At 42.5% G+C, this 22,965-nt stretch overlaps 1 protein-coding gene across 5 annotated transcripts in view; it reads right to left on the bottom strand.

Moving 5' to 3' along the window:
• Window positions 1-22,965, bottom strand: part of robo3 (roundabout, axon guidance receptor, homolog 3 (Drosophila)) — a 172,494-nt gene that overhangs the window by 60,658 nt on the left and 88,871 nt on the right. For all 5 annotated transcript variants that reach the window (XM_076888924.1, XM_076888926.1, XM_004567445.3 and 2 more), the window contains exon 2: window positions 19,201-19,527. In XM_076888924.1, the coding sequence (XP_076745039.1) occupies window positions 19,201-19,527 (327 nt within the window). The remainder of the gene's footprint in view (window positions 1-19,200; window positions 19,528-22,965) is intronic.

Genomic DNA, 22,965 nt, shown 5'->3' with positions numbered 1-22,965 from the left:
TATAACCTGGAAGTCCCAAGGTCAAAATGGGAGATGCCCCCAAGGGTGGTGGAGAATGACCGAGCTAAGATCCTGTGGGACTTCCAGATACAGACGGACAAAATGGTGGTGGCTAACCAACCAGACATAGTGGTGGTAGACAAACAGAAGAAGACGGCCGTAGTGATCGATGTAGCGGTTCCGAATGACAGCAATATCAGGAAGAAGGAACACGAGAAGCTGGAGAAATACCAAGGGCTCAGAGAAGAGCTCGAGAGAATGTGGAGGGTGAAGGTAACAGTGGTCCCCGTGGTAATCGGAGCACTAGGTGCGGTGACTCCCAAGCTAGGCGAGTGGCTCCAGCAGATCCCGGGAACAACATCAGAGATCTCTGTCCAGAAGAGCGCAGTCCTGGGAACAGCTAAGATACTGCGCAGGACCCTCAAGCTCCCAGGCCTCTGGTAGAGGACCCGAGCTTGAAGGATAAACCGCCCGCAGGGGCGTGCTGGGTGTTTTTTTTTTTTTATATATATACACTCAACAAAAATATAAACGCAACACCTTTGTTACTGCTCCCATTCCCCATGGGATGGCCGTAGAGACCTAAAATTCATTCCAGATACACAATATAACCATCCCTCCCAAACAGTGGTCACAAATCAGTCCAAATGTGTGGTAGTGGGCACATCTGCTATATTGAGATAATCCATCCCACCTCACAGGTGTGCCACATCAGGATGCTCACCTGACATCATGAGTAGTGCACAGGTGTACCTCAGACTGCCCACAACAAAAGGCCACCCTGGAATGTGCAGTTTTTTGCGCTATTGGGGGGTCTGGGGACCCAGAACCGGTCAGTATCTGGTGTGACCACCATTTGCCTCATGCAGTGCAACACATCGTTGAATGGAGTCTATCAGATTGTCAGTTGTGGCCTGTGGAATGTTGGTCCACTCCACTTCAATGGCTGTGCGAGGTTGTTGGATATTCGTGGGAACTGGTACACGCTGTCGTATACGCCGGTCAAGCACATCCCGAACATGCTCAATGGGTGACATGTCCGGTGAGTATGCTGGCCATGCAAGAACTGGGACATTCTCAGCTGCCATCTGCCCTGAACAATGTGAACCATGATTCATCCGTGAAGCGCACACCTCTCCAACGTGCCAGACGCCATCGAATGTGAGCATTTGCCCACACAAGTCTGTTACGGCGACGAGCTGGAGTCAGGTCAAGACCCTGATGAGGATGACGGGCATGCAGTTGAGCATCCCTGAGACGGTTTCTGACAGTTTGTGCAGAAATTGTTTGGTTGTGCAAACCAATTGTTCCAGCAGCTGTCTGGGTGGCTGGTCTCAGACGATCTTGGAGGTGAACCTGCTGGATGTGGAGGTCCTGGGCTGGTGTGGTTACACGAGGTCTGCGGTTGTGAGGCCGGTTGGATGTGCTGCCATATTCTCTGAAACGCCTGTGGAGACGGCTTATGGTTGAGAAATGAACATTCAATGCACGGGCGACAGATCTGGTTGACATTCCTGCTGTCAGCATGCCAATTGCACGCTCCCTCATTGCTTGTGGCATCTGTGGCATTTTGCTGTGAGACAAAACTGCACATTCCAGGGTGCAGTCCTTTTGTTGTGGGCAGTCTGAGGTACACCTGTGCACTACTCATGATGTCAGATCAGCATCCTGATGTGGCACACCTGTGAGGTGGGATGGATTATCTCAATATGGCAGATGTGCCCACTACCACACATTTGGACTGATTTGTGACCACTGTTTGGGAGGGATGGTTATATTGTGTATCTGGAATGAATTTTAGGTCTCTACGTCCATCCCATGGGGAATGGGAGCAGTAACAAAGGTGTTGCGTTTATATTTTTGTTGAGTGTATATATTAGAGCTGGGCGATAGAACGATAACGATATGTATCGCGATATAACTTTTACTCGATAGAGAAATTAAGCTATCGCGATAGACCTCGTCGCTCTTGTCCTCTTAAAAAAACAAACAAAAAAAAAAGGTCAGCCAATCCAAATTAAGTAGCGCAGAGCCGAACCAATCACAGCCGCAGCGTCACGTCGCGTGACTTGTTACGTACAGCACAAGTGCCAAGCCGCACGTGTGTTTGTTTGGGAAGCAGCCAGCGGGTAATGGAGCCAGCGCGTAATGGAGGAAATGAGTGTGCCGACTAGAAAAATCAACCGAGCGTGACCGAAGAGAAAACAGATGATGGTGCCAATGCCGGAGAGATTGTCGAACGGAAGAGCCAAAGAAGTTCCGTAGTGTGAAGGTATTTCGGCTATTTCAAGTCTGACAAAAAACAGAGTAGCGTGCACTGTAAATTGTGCCGAAAGCAAGTCTGGAAATACAATAAACTGGTGCATGCGTCACACTGTGCGCCACGTTATTGTTTCGGTGAAATGAATTTCTACAATACTGTTACTGTTAATTGTACTCTCTGCAGTGTTTAAATGCTTACATATACACACAGTTACTGTCCCTCCACACATACGACTCGGTTCTGCTTCTATGCCCCAGCTTTGTTTACTTTTTCCCACCGAGGCTTCTAGACTTCTGATTGGCCAACATTTCTGCACGGTTAGGAATCTAGCGCCACCTGCTGCTTTGGCATGTTCATAGCAGCGTTTTCCTTCATTTCTGCCTTTATGTGTGGACGGGATTATTTTTTAAAACGAAAACGGAAAATCTCCGTTTTCAAAAATACCCGTGTACGTGTGGACGTAGCCTCAGTCTCTGACTGGAAGCGCTAATTCGTCATTCGGCTTTTGTCAGACTAAAGTAACTGTTAAAACTGTTTGAAAAGCTCAGCTATACAACAAGGAGAGATTGAGAATTTCCTTTTAGTTCTCAGTTTATTTGATATTGACAAAAGTTAGTCAGTTTTGTCTGTTCTTCTGTAAAACAAACTAAGATTTATTTTTAGAATTAATATTTTGTTTCTAAGTGGAATTGACAATTTAGTCTGTTTCGTTTGTTCTATTTTGAAACTTAAACGCTTTAGCGGCTGCCTTTTGCGTAGTTTGCAATATTTGCCTTTATTTATCTGAAAAAGTCTCATGTTCCTTAAGTACATCTACCCTGTTGAACTTATTATGGGAAATAAATATTTAAATAAAAACAAGCTGCTGATTATTTCACATTTTACTTGTGAGCAACGGCACATTTAAATCTTACAAATATAGTTATTTGGCTTATATCGTGATATATATCGTTATCACCTGAAATGAAAAAAACATATCGTGATATGAAAAAATCTCATATCGCCCAGCTCTAGTATATATATATATATATATATATATATATATATATATATATATATATATATATACACACATGCTATATTACTTTGACACAAGTGTCAGTTTTCTTTTTATACATAGATATAAAAATATAGATATGTAATGATAAATTATCTTAATTATAATATCTCTGATTATCTGAGTCAAAGTCTAATCAAATTGAATCACATCGAATCAGGACCTTGTGAGTCGGAATCGATACCCAGCCCTGTTTCCAGAGTGGGAGAAACTAAAAACTACCATGAATATCATTTGAATCAAATGCCATCAGTACATATTAAATGGTTCTGGTTCTGATGGCAGACTTAACCTCTTAAAAAGGAGTTCTTCTTACGTTGGGTGAGTGCTGAGTGTTTGTATATGTGTGCATGAGGGTGGGAATGCATGTTTGTGTCTGTGTGTTAGGGCTGGGCGATATGACCCAAAATTCATATCTCGATATTTTTTAGCTGGATGGCGATATAAGATATATATCTCGATATATTTTTTTAAAGCCATAAAGTAAGAACAAAAAGAGAGTTCTTAGTCAAAGCTGTGTCCCAGATGTCACACAGGCACTTTTATTAACATAGAGCAGATGTACATAAAATTTACTCAAAAATACATTATGAGCATTTATTAAATAATAATGCTCCATAAATAAAAGAAAACAATGTTATTTTTGTGCATAACAAAAAGCTCACAATTGTGCAGTCAAAATGTAAACTAAAAGACGCTGAGCACAATAACAAAGACAGATTTCACAGCTGCTCTGTTCCCAACTTGTACTGCGTGACTGACAGCCTGGAGTTTGAAATCCGCTTCGCAACCACGTCTCTTAACAGGTGCCATTTATGGTCCTTATACACAGTAGGGTAATATTACGTTGAAGCACAGTACGTATCACTCCGCGAGGCTCAGCCGTAATGCTCCGACAATCCATCAAGCGGTGCAGCTCCGTAGCTTACTAAAGTCGTACTAAAACATTTTTTGACAGATTGCTGAGCACCGTGTTCCACATAAAATCGGTTCGCGGCCATCAAGCACAACCAGAATTCATACATAAGGCGCGCTGTCAACTTTTGAGAAAATGAAAGGATTTTAGTCCGTGCAGCACCTCTGGGCTGCATGGCGTTAGTGTGGTTAGCTCGTTAGCGTGGTTAGCTAGCTAACACGTTGACGCCGTCCAGCCCCACGCACGGGGCGATGCGCAGTAACTCGTTAACGGAGATTTGCCGTGTCCATCTTGTCGCTTCCTGCAGGTGAAGCGATGGGGGAGGAGGGGCAGTTGTGTTCAGTGAAGGAGAGGCGAGGCCGAGTAATGTTGCGTAAAGACGAAAGTGGACGAAAGAGAGGCAAACTTGCGGCTCCACAAGTATAATTATAACGTAACATAGACTATATCGATATAAAGGATATTGTCACATCTTATATCTCGTATAAAAAGATATCGATATTTTTTAAAAACTCAATATATCGCCCAGCTCTACTGTGTGTGCCTGTTTGTCTGTGTCTATATGTCAGGTCGGGTCTTAGACTCCACCTCTCTGGGAACTCCCAGGCCCTCCAAGGCCTATCTCCCCTCACCACACTCCCTGCCGGTGACTGATGCCCTCAGGGTTCGGTGCATTGGTGGCTCTTGGTGTCCGGGGCTGGGCACTCAGGTATGTACCGGCTCACTCCCGGTGGCTACATGGCGGGGCCTGGCGCCTGTTGCTCGGTCAGGCCTCCTCCGGGGTGCGGGGGGCCCTCGGACCTCCGGGCCTGCGGCTCGGTTCACTCTGGCACAGCTGGCTGCCGGCAGAGCCGGCGGGCACGCCGGTGCAGCCCCCTCTAGCTTCTGCTCGGTGGCTACTGGGTGACGCCTTGTCTGGGGATCCTCAGCCCTTCCCATGAGGGTGGCACGGATGCCCCTCCGGTGGTCCTCCTTGGGCTCTCGCACTCTGAGGCCTCTGGATGTCTGGGGCCTGGATCTCCTCCATGCCTGCTTCATGCCCTGGGGGACGGGGCTATGGCTCGCTACATCCTCTTGCAGACCATTACATGTGGAAACCATTTGAATACAAGCGAGCTGATCCACACAGGTATGCACACGGGTGTTCACTGCTCGTAGACTTAAATTACACCTTTCTTGGCTGCTACTTCAAAGTACATTGTGCGCTGTCTGTCCTGCGTGCTGCACAACAATATTGAATATTTAGTATTTACTGCTGTTTACACTTAGCTAGATTAATGCGATGGTGTTGTGTTTAGTATGTTGCTTTGGGGTTTTTTTTGCTTGTTTTCTATTCTTCTTCTCTCAACAGGTGATCCAGGAGAATTTTTTTTCTCACCCCCTTTCTCACTGTCCCTCTTCCCTTCTGTTTTTCTTTTCCTTCCTCTTTCTTTCTCCCTTTCCTATCCCTCACTCATGTCTGTCCCGTCTGTAACATCTGAAAATAAAATATAATAAATAATAAAAACAAAGGTCGATCAAATGGACCAATACGGCAATGCCACGATGATCCATTTGGCAAAGTAAATCCATTGGGTATCCTTGTTGGTCTTCAGACAACAATTCTGATGGCTAAAGAACCAAATGGGACAGGCAAAAAAAAAGGAGTTCTTCTTTCCCACTGTCACCAACTTATTACTCATTCTTTTTCAGCTATTTACTAATAAGTGACTTTTATGTATATATATATGCCTGTATATATTGTGCTATTCTTAGTTAGTGTATTGTCTGTCTTTGTTAATGTTTGTTTATAATGGAGCACTGTAACAAAAAATAATTTCCCCTAGGGATTAATAAAGTATTCTGATTCTGATAAAGGATTCTCTCATTTTTGGGTTTCTTTCTCTAATGTGGTGTTTATTTTAGAATATAAAGAATCTCTTTCGTGAATATCATTAAGTGGCACTCTATAAATTCAACAAATTCAATTCAACTGAAAAAATAATCAAAATAATCTTTGTAATAAAAATAATAAAAATAAAATAATAAATAATCCTGGAGATGGTAGGACGTAAATATAATTTGTATAAACAAAGGCTGGATTTGCCAGGTGATAGTCAGATCTAGCCAATGTTAAGCAGATTAATGGTCATTTAAAAGAAAACCCCACAAACACTGTGGTGCACGTTATTCTGGAGCACCAAGACTCAATATATATCATGCTTATATGATATCAAAGGCCTTGGCAAACCCTGCATGTCTCTTGCTGGATCTTTGCTATCCCTCCCTTTCTTCCCCCTTACACTTGGACGCACACTCATGAACCCACTCAGCGCTGAACAAGCCTGAGGCAATGCTAGGTCCATTTGATTGAAATAGCCATATTTCAAGTCAAGTGGGGGGGCATATTAAAATACTACTTGGCAGGCAAAATCTTCTCACACTGAAGAAGCCCTACAGCTCTCCTGCCCAACCCTAGCCCGGCCCCTCCCACTAACAAAAGACTAATAAAAATCTCCCAAGTTTGTGCAAACACACACAAATGAAGCCAGTTTACTGTAAACTATGACACACAAACATATTCTCATTTAAGTGCAAATCCTTCCAACATCAGAGAATGGGGCGTGTTCACCTATGTGTGGTTCAGCAGAAGGTTCTCATCCCAATTCTGAGCATGCTGAATCTCTGGCTGTGCTCACCCACCCAGCAACCTTGAGGTTAATCCACTGCAAAACTCCACTGGCATGTCATGCCATGTGTGTCTGTGTATGTGTGAAAGAGAGCACACGAGTCTCTGTGCCTTTTTATTTCCATCTTCGTGTTTCAGAGCAATTCCTGGTGGGATGCACATGACTACCCAGACCTGGGCAGCGTGCAGACCAAACTATGTGCTGACACTTTAATGCTTTAGGAATTAAACTAACACCGGTGGCTCCCTGGCTCATGAAAGTAATAGGAAGCCATAGCACGGACCAACAGAGGTATTCTTTAAACAGAGAAGCCAGCTGTCCCTGACTTCTGACCTTTCATCTGCAGCTAGAAGTAAGAAAAAAACAATTTCCTGGTGTGGATCAATACAATCACATTATCAAAAAGCTTTAGTTAAGATTTATTTCTACACTGCCATATTGTCCTTACAGGAATTTATGATATACAGTGCTAGATTGTGCCCTCTAGACGGGGTATGGTCAAGGTGAATGGCTGTTCAATGTTCAGTCTATATCAGATCTATCAACTAAATGAAGTTGTGTACTGATTTAGTGGCTCATGGTTTCCAAAAGTGTATGTTTGATGATAAAAAAAAGAAGGCAGTTGATTATCTTGGATTGATAGTAAAGGACTTTTTGTTAACTTGAAACTGGTATACATCGTCTGGGGAGCATATGAAGTTGAATCCTGAAGCCACACAATGGTTTGTTCCCCCCCAAAAAAGAATGCTCCTCTCATGGACATGATGATGAGATGTCTCCTCAAATTACCACAGCTATTTGTGAAATAGTCAAACTATTTGTCAATATTTAATTCAGCTTGAGTGGAATAAAATGGTCAGGCGATGTAGCTCACACGTGATCTGACAGGGTTGTGGGGGGAAAAAAAGCTTGCAAGAACAATCTCCCAGCACAAACATACACACACATCTTGGAGAGGGTTTAAAGGCCATTTTCTGCTTCAGTTGGAAATGTGCCATGCCTTTAGCAAGCAAGCAAAAGAGGAGATGAAACAGCATTTTGATGAGAGTTGTTTGGCAAAAACAAGATGGGAAAAACAATTCAAGGAAAAAACATTTGGACCACAAGTTACAAAAAGCAAGAGAAAGGAGAGGAGGATATGCAAATATGCACTTAATGTGATATGATGTGCAATTCAATGAATATGTCGACAAATATGAGACTTGGTAAGTAAATGTTTGTATACCACTTATAAGACGTATATGTGTCATGTTACAATTTAATGAATGAAATTATTCCGTTTAAAATGTTCCACATACCAAGGTATGGTGCAGGAATGTGTGTTCATTGATCGCCGAATCGTTTAATCTCCTCTACCCAAACACTTACATTCAGAAAGCATACAAAAGCTTAACCAAGGAGAATTGGCGCATTGGTAATGTATGCATATCATTGCTAAGGAGAACGGAAATGACAATCCTCCTCTCTCCATCTGCCCACCCGCCACCAATACCACCCAAAACGGTTCCCAGAGGGTCCCCCATGACAATACAGAGGTGGTTGTACCTCCTGTGTGTGGTCAGCTAATAAAACAATTGTCTGGCCTTGAAAAGAGGATTACTTTAATCTAGCATCCTGCTGCTCTAGGCACATAACGTTAACCTAGAGCAGCAGAATAAAAGGGTCCCTGAGAGCTATTGAGACGCCCATTGTAAAGCAACTGAAGCTCCCCCATCAACCCATAACCCAAGATGCCCTGAACTGACCCTCAGGTCCAATCAAGGCTACTGTAGTTCATCCATCTGGAAAACCATAAACACTCTTTAACTCGACCTTAAGTGAATTGGGGTGCACAGTCAACTATGAACAATGGATGCCCCTACACAACACTATTAATTATTGACTACTGCGTGGGATGGTGGCAATGAGCCTTATTGTTAGAGCTGAATTCAGCTCTAACAATAAGGCAATTCAAGTGAAACTTTATGAGAAGAATTTAGACTATGGTCAGACCAACAATAGCACCTAACCTTAACATAAAACTTGCATAAACCCTGCAGTCACTGAAAAGGGAAAACCACTCTTTTCTTTTCTTTTTTTTGTAAAGTTTTGGCATCTGCTTAAAAATCCCTTTAAATTATTCACTTAATGTTTACTTGGAAATACACTGACAAAAACCAAAGCAAAATCTAGAGAAGCCGAATCACAACAGTTGTCTCAGCAGTGTTGACTGGACACACAGGTACACACACAGCCCCGTCTCTTTTATGCGTTCATGTTCTTTCACTGTTAGGTCGCCTTTCCTGCCACACAGTCAAAAGCAGAGAGGTGCAAACCAGTCATTGACACATGCAACATAAGCATCTTTCTGTTGGAGACAAGCCGGTGTCTGTGTCAACTAACCCCTTGTCAGCTCTCTCTGTCCACTTAAACAACTTATGGCTGTTGCCCAACTGATGCAGCAGCTCTCCCTATTGAAAACACTCAAATGTGTTCACATAGCTGGAGCAGATGGTCCAAACTTGCATCCTGCCATGTGCCCAGCACACTTTTTAGCCTGTTTGTATGCCATGCCTGATCATAACCCTGCACTAACAGGGAAGGGGTGGCTGTGGTAGGACTGAGGGAGGGAAGAGCAACAGTTTTAATTTTCCGCCCTGTCAACAAACTCCAAAAACAGATGGATCTTGGAGCAGAAATCCCTTTAGCTCTGCTTGAATGACTAAAGCCCCTGTTCACTGACCTTTTCTAACACAAATGCATCCTAAGGAGAAATGAATCTTGTGCAAATACACACCAGTAGAAATCAATAAGCATTCTCCACAGCCGTTTGCCCTCATAGCTACCATTTGCACATAGGTCAAATATGCTTAAGTCCCCCTGAAATGCCTCTTTTACCACAAAGAACTGCTGATCTGTATTATTCTGGCATTGAATAATAAAAAAAGGAAAACTTTTGTGGCTAAATGAAGATGTAAACCAGTAAGGACTGTGACCATGCAGGATCAGAATAACACACCTCACATATCTCACAATGGCATATATCAAACTACGGAAACTTTCCAAAATGAACTAAATTGTGACAAATGGGTAGGAGTAAAGACCAAAGCCACTTTGACAACAGCCAAATACCTGAGTGCTCCTCGTCAGCACCATAGAGTATGTGTCAAGAGTATGGATGGGTACCGGTACCTGACATAAACGGTAGTAACCAGACCGAAAAGCAGCGCACATTTCGTTGCTTTATTTCGGTGCTTTATTTCGGTGCTTTTTTTTTTTTTCCTGAGATGTCATACACTTTGAATTCTAGCCAATCATTTTACCTTTCCAAGGATAGTAGGCGGGCCCAGGTACGTACGTTCTTTTAGAGCAGAGCTACAGATTAAAAATGCCCAAGGCAAAGCGGTCAAAGTCTGGCTGTACTTCACAGCAAAAGATGCAAACTCAGCAGCCTGCAACAAGTGCTTTAAGCTGATACTGTGCAGAGGAGGTAACACCTCGAATCTGATGAAACACCTGGCAACGGGTTTTTTTAAAGCCGAGAAATGCACCGTATTTGATAGCTTGCTGCAAGAGCTCACACCGAGCACATCTACTGCGGGTGTGGTGCCTGTTATCAGACGCAACATCACCCAAGAACCCGAAGAGGAGAGTCCTGGCCCCTAGCCCTGCCAGTGTAGCAGAAATGATGACGGATGATGATGGCAACAGCAGCCGTTCTTCTCTGGGTGAGTCGCTTAATGTTGTCCGTGTGTAATTTACGTTGAGTAGGCTAACCACGTTATTAAATTAATGCACGTAAGGTGAACTATTTATACAGTAAAACATGATTGAATTGCGAAAGAATTGAGAGATTGGTCTTAATAAGACCACAGCAGTCCTTAGGATACAAGTGAAGAACATAAACTCCTTATTTATATGGAGACAGGGAGCAATGATAATTTAACATTTAACAGTAGTGATTTGGGACAGAAAGATATTTTCTGCTAAGAAATCATTAGAATCATCATATATATACTTTACCATATTTAACCTAAATTTAGCTCGAGGGGAGCAGTAATGAGAAGCTGTCCAACTACTAGAGCGAGATGACTAATGATTGCTGAATTGACTGACAAATAACAAGGATGACTCTTAAGACTACTTAAGATGGACTATACACCAATTGAAATGAGATTCCCATCTACTGGGATCTATGATCTAATGATTTTAGGGTTTTCAGTCACCAGGATAGGATGGAACATACTGACTGGACTGCATTGTCCAGCGACTAAATAAAGTCAACCAAAACTAAATCTTCAGTTCTGACAGCCGTTTTCTGCTAATACTCTCCACTGACCTTTCCTTTAATTAAGATGTGCTCATAAACGACAACAATCTGTTGTTTAATAATATAATGACATTCCCAATAGCTCTTGGTTCAGTTACAGCAAAGAGTCCTGCAAACTGCTCTATTTTGAGGCTTAATGTCTACTTGGATACTTGTGCCTCTGTTGCTTTAACAAACGCTCTTTTTATCTGCTCTGTTGTAATACTCTGATTGCATTTGATTGATTTCTTTCAAAGCAAGCATTGATTGCGTTTGCCTCTCGTGCTCACTGTATGTCATGAAAGATGCCTGGAACTCTCCAGGATGTGCACTGCGTCATGTTGTTTCTGATGAATTGATGGATTTATTTTACGCTATCCCCTCCGTAGCTCTTACCAAACTGCCACTTTCCATGATTCTTGTATTTGTCTTGTTTTTTGCCTTGCCGGGTATTCCATGGTTGCATCTCATTATTGCTGTCATTATAGTTGTTGTTCTGCTTTCTCTCTAGCTGTGTTTTATCATGATTCCCCCTACAGACACTCAGACCGACATTAGCAGCACATTAAAAAACACATAATCTTTATTAATTTCAATGAGGCTTCTCCATTGGTGCAGTAGGAGTGCTGCTGCAGGGGGCTCAGGCTCAAAAGAGCAGAGCAGTCTGGGTAGGTTTACCCTAGCTCTACTTCTGCCCTGTGCAGAGCAATATCAGGCAATGCAAAACAATGGCCTTTCAACTACATACAAACAATAATTACAGGAATACATTTAGCATGTAACCTGAAACCGAGTAAATGATTGGTGCTTTATCACCCTTTCAATCTTTGTGTCTACTAAGCTACCAACTTCCAGATTTGCTTTTCTTTCTATTCTGTGCCCTGGAGCAATACATTCACACCACACACCCCTTGTGTAATTCTGCCAGAGGGCTATTGTTGGCCTCAATGAGCTCAAACAGGAGGTCATTATGCATCCTGTAAGACTGCCAACAATGAATTATATTCTTAACCAAATCACATGACTAATACATATATGCAGACTAGGGGTGCAAAAGTACATGTGTTCATTCCAAATTGTTCACTGTGATGTTTGGTTTCCTCCCTGTTAGCCAAACTCCTAGAAGCCTATTTACTTTGGCAGCCCTACAACAAAGCAAAATTGTTGTCCATTGGCCCTAACATTTTTCACATTTTTCAGGCAAAAATGGCAAACATTATCTAGTTTCAGTTCCACATTGGTGATTTCTTCTTCTGGTTCTTTGTGTGACTGTTGATAACATAAAATAATGCACACATGCACTCTAGGCAGTAAATTTTCTTGGATATGTGTAACAGGCACAATCTGATGTTGTTCCTAGACCATCATAATAATGTTTATAAAGGATCAACAGTGCAACTGAACAGTTACGTTGTCGGAGCATTCAGTTAGCATTAGCCAAGAAGTTAGCTAATGCATTTTTAAACTATCACTAGCAAACCAACATGACTAAAATTAATTTGGGTAACATCACTATGATGATGCAGGAACAACACCAACACATGGGTGCATGTAGTGAGTGGGTGCCATGTTTAGTCAGTTGAACCTTCAAAGCTAGGTCTTCACAGACAGAGAAAACAACCCTTCAGTTGTGCTGATGGCTCAAATGGTTAATTTTAGTTCATCTTGAATATCTTAAAGAACAAATGCAACATATTCATGCTACCAACTAGCACTGTGATTTAGCAGAGGACCTTGTGTATAAGGCAGTGCAGTGCCTACGATCAGTAGCGCAGAAACACAATGGGGCGTGATTGGACACAACAGTTGGAGCACGGGACCTTTATTGTTGTCTGCATCCCCCATGGCCTCTGTGTTACACTGTTGTTGAAGAGGGGGAGGAGGCTACATCACCTGTTGTCAATGCCCCCCAACCCCCAGTCTAACCCCTCACCCTTTGGCTTTTGTCTCTCGGAACACACACGCGCAGACACACTCAATGGTCTAATTAATTCATGGTTATCCTCTAGAGAAGTGTTTGGCTAGTGGGTCTAGCTCAACGACCAGCAGACGGTGGGATCATACAGAGGGGGTTAAGCTGACGGCTTCACTCCGGCCATCTGATCCCCCCTTTCTAAGATCAGAATAACCACCAGCTCTGTGCTCCACAAGGCCGAGACCTACAATCCCATTAGTGAAGCATGAATACACCTCTGAGGTCACACAAATACACACACACACGCAAACACAAAGAGGATGGGTCTGTTATCTCTGAGCAACTGAGAGTTCTGCTGCTGCAGAGTTTAGTAGGAGTGGTGATGGTAGTGTCACTCTGTTAGTGCGGTGAATAAAAACAAACACAAACCTTTCCATGGTAAGTATGTAGGTATAGTAAAGGATATTGACCCTGAAGTCCTCATGGAGACTCATCCACTGAAAATCATATTTTTCATATCAGGCAGCTGGTGGAGAACATTACCATGCTGCTGTGGATGCAAGCAAAAATGCTGGGAGGTCTGAATGTGAGACTCAGCAAGCAAATTCTTTGCTAATGAGAGGACTGCTTACTAATGCTATTAGCAACCAATTATGGAGAAGTTACAAGCATCACACTTATTTAACTGCTGAAGATTTCCAGCTCAATTTTAGATATCAGCACATGTCAATAACCTCTCTTTGAAAGACATCTAAGACATAATGATATGATAACATCAGCTGATTCAAATAGAGTAACAGCTTTAAAAGGCTAACTGAAAAATCTGAAAGGTTATTAACAGTGTAAAAGAAGCTTAAGTCTATTAGTAATGCAGCCTCCACACACAGGCATTTGAGTATTCTTTGGTCGATGTGGCAAGAAAATGACGAGAGCTGAATGGGGGATAAGATACAATTTCAGAAATCATTGACTATTATGTGACAAGAAAGTGACTTTTTTGTCAGCATTTATAGTTGGACTGCAAACAGATGTCCAATGGAACAGGAGATCTTGGCCCAGACATCTGCTGATATACTGGAAGGCCTGAAACATTGGCTGTTACTCAAAGATACTGAGTCATCAGCTGATAGTCAGTAGGTTTCCAAATTATGCTAGCTTCCACCAGCCTTGTTTCATCTTTAATCACTTGAAGATTATGTTGTTATGTTATGTTTTTATACCTTCTTTAAGTGGAAAGCACACTAAAATGTGATTCAGCAACAACAGCAGCTTTATTTAAATGTCCATTTTCATTCTGGTGTTAACAGCACTGACCTCAGCCTCTGTTTACACTTGCCTGGCTGCGGTATGAGTGCGGGTCAATGGCCACTTAGCCATACATATACAGAGTGCATAAATCCACGGATCAGCACGGCTGTACTACACTGTTTGTGACACAGCCTCAACAGAACTCCTATCACGTCCCATATGGCTTCAAACCACCGGGGTTACCAGCAGAGATACAGATCAGTTCTAGGACGGCACAGGCAGCGTGGAGAGTGAATGCTCTTTTAAGAAAGCCACACCACTTTTCTGTCCTGCACTCCTAACTTCCCTAAACCCACCAAAACCCTTTCTCATTTCCAGATTCATAAACCTTGAAATCCATTTTTCTGCACAGGGGTCACAGTGATCAAAGCCAGTATGACAGGTGTGTGTACACACACACTGCGGTTTTTCTGTGTGCGTGTGTGTGTGTGAGAGAGAGAGAGAGAGAGAGAGAGAGCTGGAAAAGGAAAGCAGCATCCAGCTGGTAACAGTGCAGTTCAGCTGTTTCTCCCACACTGACACTACTGTAGAGGATTACACAGGGTGAGAAAGTTGGCCTGGACTATAGGTACAAAGACTTACACATGTTTACACACACACACACATGAAATTCACAAAAAAGAACGAGGAAGACAATTTTATCATGTCTCCACCTGTTCACTCCCTAAAATTCTCAAGACAGCTGCATCTGTGAAGGTTAACCTCAAAATGACCTTAGATCAAAGGGTGTGAGTTGGTTTGGGGGGCAATAAAAGTCTCAGAGTTTACTACAGTCAGCTTTATTTGAAGTTCCTTTGACTCCGCCCCAAGCACGTTGGAAAAAGCGCCATTTCCCCTTGCCGGTTGGTGTGAATATTCATGACCAATAAAGCCAGGCAGAGTAGCAGGCATAATAAAAATGTCAGAGTTGTAAAGCACTCAAAGTAAAAAGCCGCCAAGAGCTCGGGCAAGTCACTCTGAATGTCAAATCTCCGCCCAGGGGTCTCTGGCCCGTTAGGACTATTGTGCTGACTAGCTTCCAACAGACGTGCCATACAAGTTTGTATGGCACATTTTCAGAATCGAAGGATCCTTTTTAGCTTGCAAAATCGGATAGGATTGGGGTGAAAAACACAATTTGGGCGGATATACTAGAGATGGAGGATGTGCTCTTAAAGCAGGGCAGTGCTACACACAGGCTGGGACTACTGCTAAATAACAGCTACACAAACAGCACAAAGTGAAAGAAATTGTGCAGTAATTCTGTTGGTATGACTACTCCCTTTTGTTCCAGCATTTTTTTAAAAGCTCTCAAATGTATTATGTAGCAACACATCATCTGATGCAAAATATTTTTTTAAATGTAGAATTACTTTCAGCTGCTAGCAACATCACCTGTGAGGTTTAGCTACATCTGCTGATACTTCAAAAGACTAACAGTTCTTGGATCCAGCATCCATTCATCAAATGTGTCATTAATAAATGCAAACTAAGTCGGCAACTAAGTAGAACCATCCTTAATGAGGTATTGAGTGTGTAATTAGCATGGAATAAATGCTTGCAAAAGAACAATGGTCTGTTTACTGCTGTGAAAAAATGATTAAACACAATTGTACCTGCAAAAAGCTTGTGAAAAGAAAAGAAAGGAAGAAAGTTATTTAACTTCTTCTGAATAACTATGTTTATTAAGGGTTCATAAATTCAACTAAAACTTCCTAATTTTAGCTCTCATCATCATTTGTAAAATTCCATTCCAAAACCTTGGAGTGATGCTGACCCATAAAATTTTTTCTAAGGCACACATAGATATCTTTTTATTTGGAATACTACTCTTTGTATTCACACAACTTCACTAATAAGACATATGTGGTGATTTTTTTTGCCTTGTACTTTATATTGTAATTGGGTTTATTTTAACCCAAAGGCTTTCCCCCCCCTAAACCTAACCAAGCAGTTTTTTTAATAGTCTATAGCGCTGGGAAATTCTGCCAGTTTATCCATACTGCAGCACACTGGCTGTCATCACCCTGCCTGCTTCTCAGCTTACAGCAGATGGTCCGTGAGGGGTTAAACCTCCTGAACCTTCCACCCTTCCCGCTGTGTTGGCTTTCACCTCAGTACCAAATATACACACCAATACACAATGCAGCTCTCTCTCAGTTTGCCCTCAGTGCTTCCAAGTCACCGGCTGGGGAGCAAAGTGACACCATGCCACCAAGTGCCATCTTGCGCCTTTTTGGTGCCATGCTGAGCCCCCCAGGCAGCTCCAGGCAGGCTTATGTGCCTCTGGCCTCATCTCAGGCCCCATTGGTGCTGTGCAGAGGGGCCTGGAAGGAGCTGGCACTGGCCTGGCTTTGGCTTTGGCAACTGTTTGTTCTATACAACCTCCGTCTCTGTCTCTCTCTGGGGGCGATACTCCAAAAGTGTGTCTGTGTGCTGGCATGAAGACACAAGTAAAAATACATCGGTTTTTCTACCAACATGGATTAGGGATGCTAATCTGTGAAAGCAACCGCTGTGTGCCAAGTTATGTCCATGTACATGTGTGTGTCTGCAGGCAGCTGTGCACAATGTCACCTCATGACACCACAGTATTAATGGAGAAAGCTGGATATACAGAAACAGGACTGATCAGCTAGTGGCACTGCAGGCTGAAATCACACTGGTGTTATAGATAAACCCTTGTGACCCTCCACCACCTCACAGAGACTGAGTGTTAGATTTTGTTGATGTGGGCCTACAAAGAAGATTAAACTCTCTGGTAACCTTTAACAGCTGTCAGATATATGGTAAGGGTGCTGGAAAACATAAAAACATTTGGTTAAGCGCTATGCTAATGTGATGAATGAAGAAAAGCAGGAGGAGCATCTTTGCATGTCTTAAGAAGAGCTTAAAACTAGCACAGCACGAAGAAAGAGTTGAGGAAAACACTGGGGATTATTCATGTGGAGCGAGAAATGTAAGGCCTCTGTCGCTGATTCATTCCTTTCCACTTTTTGAAAAGTGAAAAGTGATTCACAACACCTCCACCTACTCTACCTGTCCAGGTTTCCACATACAGCTTACACTTCAAAAAACACCCCGCAGCTGATGTTGATACTGAAACAGAGCGAGACCAAAGTGAAAGGTAATTCTTCACGCTACTTGAGGAACGCTTTAGTCGGGGTGACGGACACACTCTGCAGATCCCAGCTGCTTATGGAGGATGTAGAATGATTCATGGGCCGTTCTTCTGTTGAGGTGAACGGGGGGAATTCAGTCTTATTATTAACTTTGTGGGGAGAGCATTTCAAGAAAATATGAGACCTGGCTGCAAAGTGTTGCACAAGAAGCTAGGGCTTTGCTAGTTTTTAGTGGGGATCAGGGTTTGTTTGACCATATTCTGCTGCTTTCCGTTAGTGCAACAAGAGATGGTTATAGTTTTAAAGGGAGGTCGATACTAGGAGAAGCCTGAGTGAGGGGGATTAGAGGAAATGTGAATCTGCAACAGCTGCTGGAGGCAGGTTTGTCTAAATGAGCAGATTAAGAAAGATATCAGAGTAGAGCCTGGCTATCACTGTCACAACAATGATTCTGCTCATTATAGATGTCATCTGACAAGTCATATTATATGTCTACACAGAGAGAGCAATTAACTAGTCCCCAACTATGTTTGTATTATAAACTGACAGGATTTCTTGAAATTACCTGCTGGCGCTGTCAAAATAAACTTTTACTTTATAATGATTTTCTAAAACTAAAGGAAATAAGAGACTCTAGCAGCAAAGATTTAATTGGCTCTGCCCAATCTCACTGCTAACAGGAAGCATGGTTATGGGGAAAAAAATCAAGAGGTGTTTGTTGGAAACCCATCTGACAGGAGAATGTTGTATTTTAAGGATCGAACATCTGCTAGTGAGAAGCTGCCAACTAACAGTGGCCTTTGGTCCCCTCCCTGCGAGACAGTTTTTCAGCTTTCCTGTCCAGTGGCGACAACTGTTATCTCTGTTGTCGGAGCTAGCTGTCATCTATCTACATTAACAGGCCTGGTCACAGAGGCCTGGGCAGTGGAGGCTGGAGAGAAGGGTGAGTGGGCCATTTGTGGCGGGGTGGGCTCCGGGTAAAGCTGCCAGGAGATCTGACACCAAGGTCAGGGGTGGTGTCTTAAGTTAACTCAGCCAAGTGAAAGCGATGATAAGAGAGCAGAGTGTTTTGAAGTTTACTCGGCACACCTCTGCTTTTAAAACGCAGCTAATATTATTTTTCGTTGAGTTTTATCTGTGATTTAGTTCATTACTGAAATTACATGATATTTGACACTTGTTATGTGGACTGCTTTTCTCAATATACACCATATTCTTTTGTTTCTTGTTGCCTCTGCTGCTTAGTATTTTGCCGAACCAGCAAAGCCCCTCTGCTGTGGAACCAGCTCCCAGTTTGGATTCAAGAGAGAGAGGGCATTCCCTACTTTTAAGTTAGACTTTAAAGGGCTGGAACCTGTGATGCTATAGGCTCAGGCAGCTGGGTGACTTCTCATGAGGCACTCTTTTTTTCTGTCTTCCCTCACCTCCCAGCCAACAGATCACAACAGATGGTTGCCTCTCCCTGAGCCTGGTTTTGTCTGTTAATGCCGAGTTTGTCCTCCCCACCATCGCCCAGTGCTGCTCATAAGGAACCATCCTTTTTCTCGTGCTATAGGCTTTTTAATTTATAATACAAGCATAAAACACTGAGATCACGGTTGCTGTGAACCCACGCTAAAACACACACACACTCACACAAGCTCCACAACTGAGCCTTATAGCAAAAACATCAAAGACACTTACTTGCCACTTCCAGCGATGCATTGCGACTGACTGCTTCACCCAAGTAGTTGCGTGCCACACACACATACACACCCTCATCAGGTTTGCTTCGCCTTCCATGTACAATTCGCAGAAAGAAGAGGGAGCCGCTGGGTAATAGCATCCTGTGGGACCGAGGGTCCTCTCGATCAGTCTCGACCCGCTCTCCGTCTTTGTACCATTCCACCATCGGGGTCGGACGCCCCTCAGCCTTACAGTTGAGGGTAGCTGGCTCCCCCTTGGACACAATTAAATCAGAGGGGTGCTCTACAATCCGAGGGGCGGCATCCTCTAATCTGGGTCGGGATCCTGGTGGGAAAAAGACACCACAGAGGAGAGACGAGTTAAAGACTACATTTGTGGTGTATGTTTTATTGTGATACAGCCAATGTCATTTGACATATCACGTCATGAGGAACACAGCATCTGCTTAGTCATTAATGCCAAATTATACAAAAACCTCATTTTAAGGCACTGAACTGAGTATAAGCCAAAGTTTGTACGATGGGAATACCGTAAAACTACATTGCTCACAGACTACGGATGTGAAGAACATGGTTACAAAAGCATACCAGTGGAAAGAATCGCACCTAACGAGCCTAAAAGTCCTCAGCCTTTTTTTTCCTTTTTATATATTGGCCACTACACACAAAAGGCAAGTGGGCGGCAAAACTTGTAAAAACACACTCAGCTCGCCTATTTCCAAACCTCTTGAGCTGGACTGCAGCTGAACTCGTCATTTTATCACCAACAACACGACTGTGTGAAATGAGCACATAATGTTACATTTCAAGTATAACTCGAGAGGACGTGTGAAATTACATGCTCTAAATTCAGCATCTATAAAACTAAAAGCAAATCCTCGAGCCGTGGATGAGAAGCATGAAGGCAGTAAATGCGCAGGAACCACTCTGATCTCAAGCCGATGAGAAAGTAGGCTGACTGAACTGTGCACATACTAAGATACTGAACACGTATAATCAGCTCTGTACTTTACTTTCAAAGAATGCTTTGCTGAATTGTCTCGACAGGTGTTTGGGGTTCAGGTTTGTGCTAATCTGTCCAAATGTATTGAATTCTTGTTCAGAGCTCTGCAAGTGTTCTCTTTCTCTTCTGAAAATTGGATTGAAAGACAGAAGCAGAGAGAGATTAAAGTAGGGTAACTCCCCCAGGTTCTTCTACCACCTCCAAATGTTGCTCTCCTTCGCCCAATAATCAACCTCGCTCCAGAAAAAGTTGGGACAACTAGTAAATCCATATTTTTTTCACAATGAAACATAGAAAACACGTCAAATATGTAAACCGAGACACTTTAAAAGCACAATAAATGCTGAAAGGTTTATGGAAGTTTAGGATCAACATATGCACCCATCTATACCGCATACTGTGTCTATTACAACACCATGGCATCGTGCTGAAATGCCCTGCCTGCAGTCCAGACCTCTCACCAGTTGAAAACATTTAGCACATCATGATGTGATCTGATAACAGACAAGAACAGGACAACATTCCAGCAGCTGGTCTTCTCAGTCCCCAGACTTTCACAGACTGTTGTTCAAGTGTGGATGCTGTTCCTATCAAATTCAAAGTCACACTGTTTTTCTCTGTTTAAACATTTGACGTGTTTTTGTGTTTGAATTTAATCCAAATCATTACATTCTGTGTTTTTTGTTTTTTACATTTTAGACGATGCCTGGTTTTATTTTTTTTTTAGAATCAGAGTTGCAAATGATAGCATGAGGGTTGTGCTGTAACGTTAGAAAAGCAATAACATAAACTCAAAAACCACGAGGCACAAGTGAAACATCACCCTGGAGAGCAAACAAAAGCAAGAGAAGAGGAGGTGCATCATCGTCTGTGTTTTTCAGACGCTTGTGGGATTCATGAGTGTATTTCTGATTTGTCTTGCCTCACCACTATACTACCAAGCCATGCTGTTTTGTAAATTATAAGAGTGCTGCAATGCTTAGCAATATCCTAATGTTGAGCAGTGTTGTCTTTTTAGAACATTCACAGCAGGAGATTAGCCTGAGCGCTGTGCATTTAACAGGAAAACAGAAAACATGAATTGCTGTTTATTTTTTAGGAGCGCTGCAGCTGAGCTCCAGACTGTAGTTTTATTCCACACCACTGAAGCCATGATTGTTCAAATAAGACTTAAATAGGTTTTGTCTAAATTGCTTTCAATCATGAAAGCTTGTGTAAATTTGCATGTAAAGAAGACTGAAAACAAAAAGAAGACAGAGTTACAAGTGAGCAGATAGTGACACTGTTGCATTTGGACAAATCTTTAACCTAGGAGGTGATCAGCTCCCTGTGCTTATCCTCTAATATTGAGAGATAGCTTAAAACGTGCCTGCAGCATAGGAAAGTTGTAGACTGTATGCTGCAGGGTGACAGAAAAGAAAGACAGCTACAATAGTTCATCCCACAGGTGCATGGATAAAAGGAAGTTCAAAGGTTAAGACTTTCCTGATAACGTCTGATAAGAAAAGCAGTCAAAATTCTCGCCTTCAAAGCGACAAATCCTCAAGAAGGTTTTGGGGGATTAAAAACTCCACTTAAGTGCTTCCTGCCGATGGGATATAGAGTACCATATGACAGTCTTGCTCTCGATGAAATTACATTCAAAGAGATAGGAAGCTCAGGATAGGAGGAAAATGTGCTAAAGCTTTGAAGTTGCTTTTAGTTAGAATCAAATAGAAGCTGGAAAGCATGCACTGAAAGCACGACACAAGATAAGGATACACCTAAAATTACATTTAAAACACTGTTATTTGTTATCTTGCATCAAACATTACCACTTTCTTCACATTTCAGTTGACTAAAATGTTTTTACAGTTTTCGTTTTTTGATGACTTTGAACTGGGGCTGAAAGTGGTTGTAATTTAATTCAAGAATTCATGATAGTTTAATTTATACAAACTATTCCCCAAAAAAGCACCTTGTGATGGAAAATATAAGCCTGAACTTGCACTGATCAAATTTAGAATCAGCGCTGTCGTTTTCTTTGAAAACCCAAATGGAATTCTACGCTGCAGCACTACCAGAGAAAACTTTTGATGTGAAGGATTTCTAAAAATGAATCAAATAAAGTAATATTGTTAAAAGGTTGCTCTTCTGTCAAATGCTAACAGAAAACAGTTGTCATTTGGTTAAGTGCTCTCTGACCTCCCTCAAGGCCTCTGAGCTGTAGACTGTTCATCTAATAGCTTTAAGGTAGTAGCATCGTGGCTGAGCTGAGCCTGTCTGATCGGGGATATCTGGAAGAGAGGAAGGGGGGTGTCTGTTGTGAGAACTCAGCAGGGCACAGCCTTTAAGAGCTGACTCATAAATTTTACAGTAAAAGCTGGTTGGAATAAGTCATGTGGAAATGTAAAGCAAAGGCTTTTAAGGAGGACGAGACCATCATGTGCGACTGAGCTAAATATTATCAAGAGAACGTCCAAGTTGCAACCACTGAAGACCAACTCTTGACAGATAATATGCCTGCTATCCACAGCAAAGCAAGCTTGGAGAAATGAACTCTCTCCCACTGTAGGAATATGTGGCATGTCACACAGAAAACTACAGCTCCACTGAAAGGATGACAGCAAACTGTCACTGCACCTGAGAAATCTTCAACAAGTATTATGGGAAAATGTCATTTTCTCAGCGTATACAATACCCACATTGATTCTGACATAGATATGATGTTACAGAAAGGCAAAATCAACATAACAGAAAATGACTATACTGCTATGCATA

This window comes from Maylandia zebra, linkage group LG10 (genome assembly GCF_041146795.1).
Source record: "Maylandia zebra isolate NMK-2024a linkage group LG10, Mzebra_GT3a, whole genome shotgun sequence".
Lineage (NCBI taxonomy): Eukaryota > Metazoa > Chordata > Actinopteri > Cichliformes > Cichlidae > Maylandia > Maylandia zebra.
Note: the sequence above shows the minus strand (reverse complement) of the source record. Positions and strands in the feature narration are given on the sequence as shown.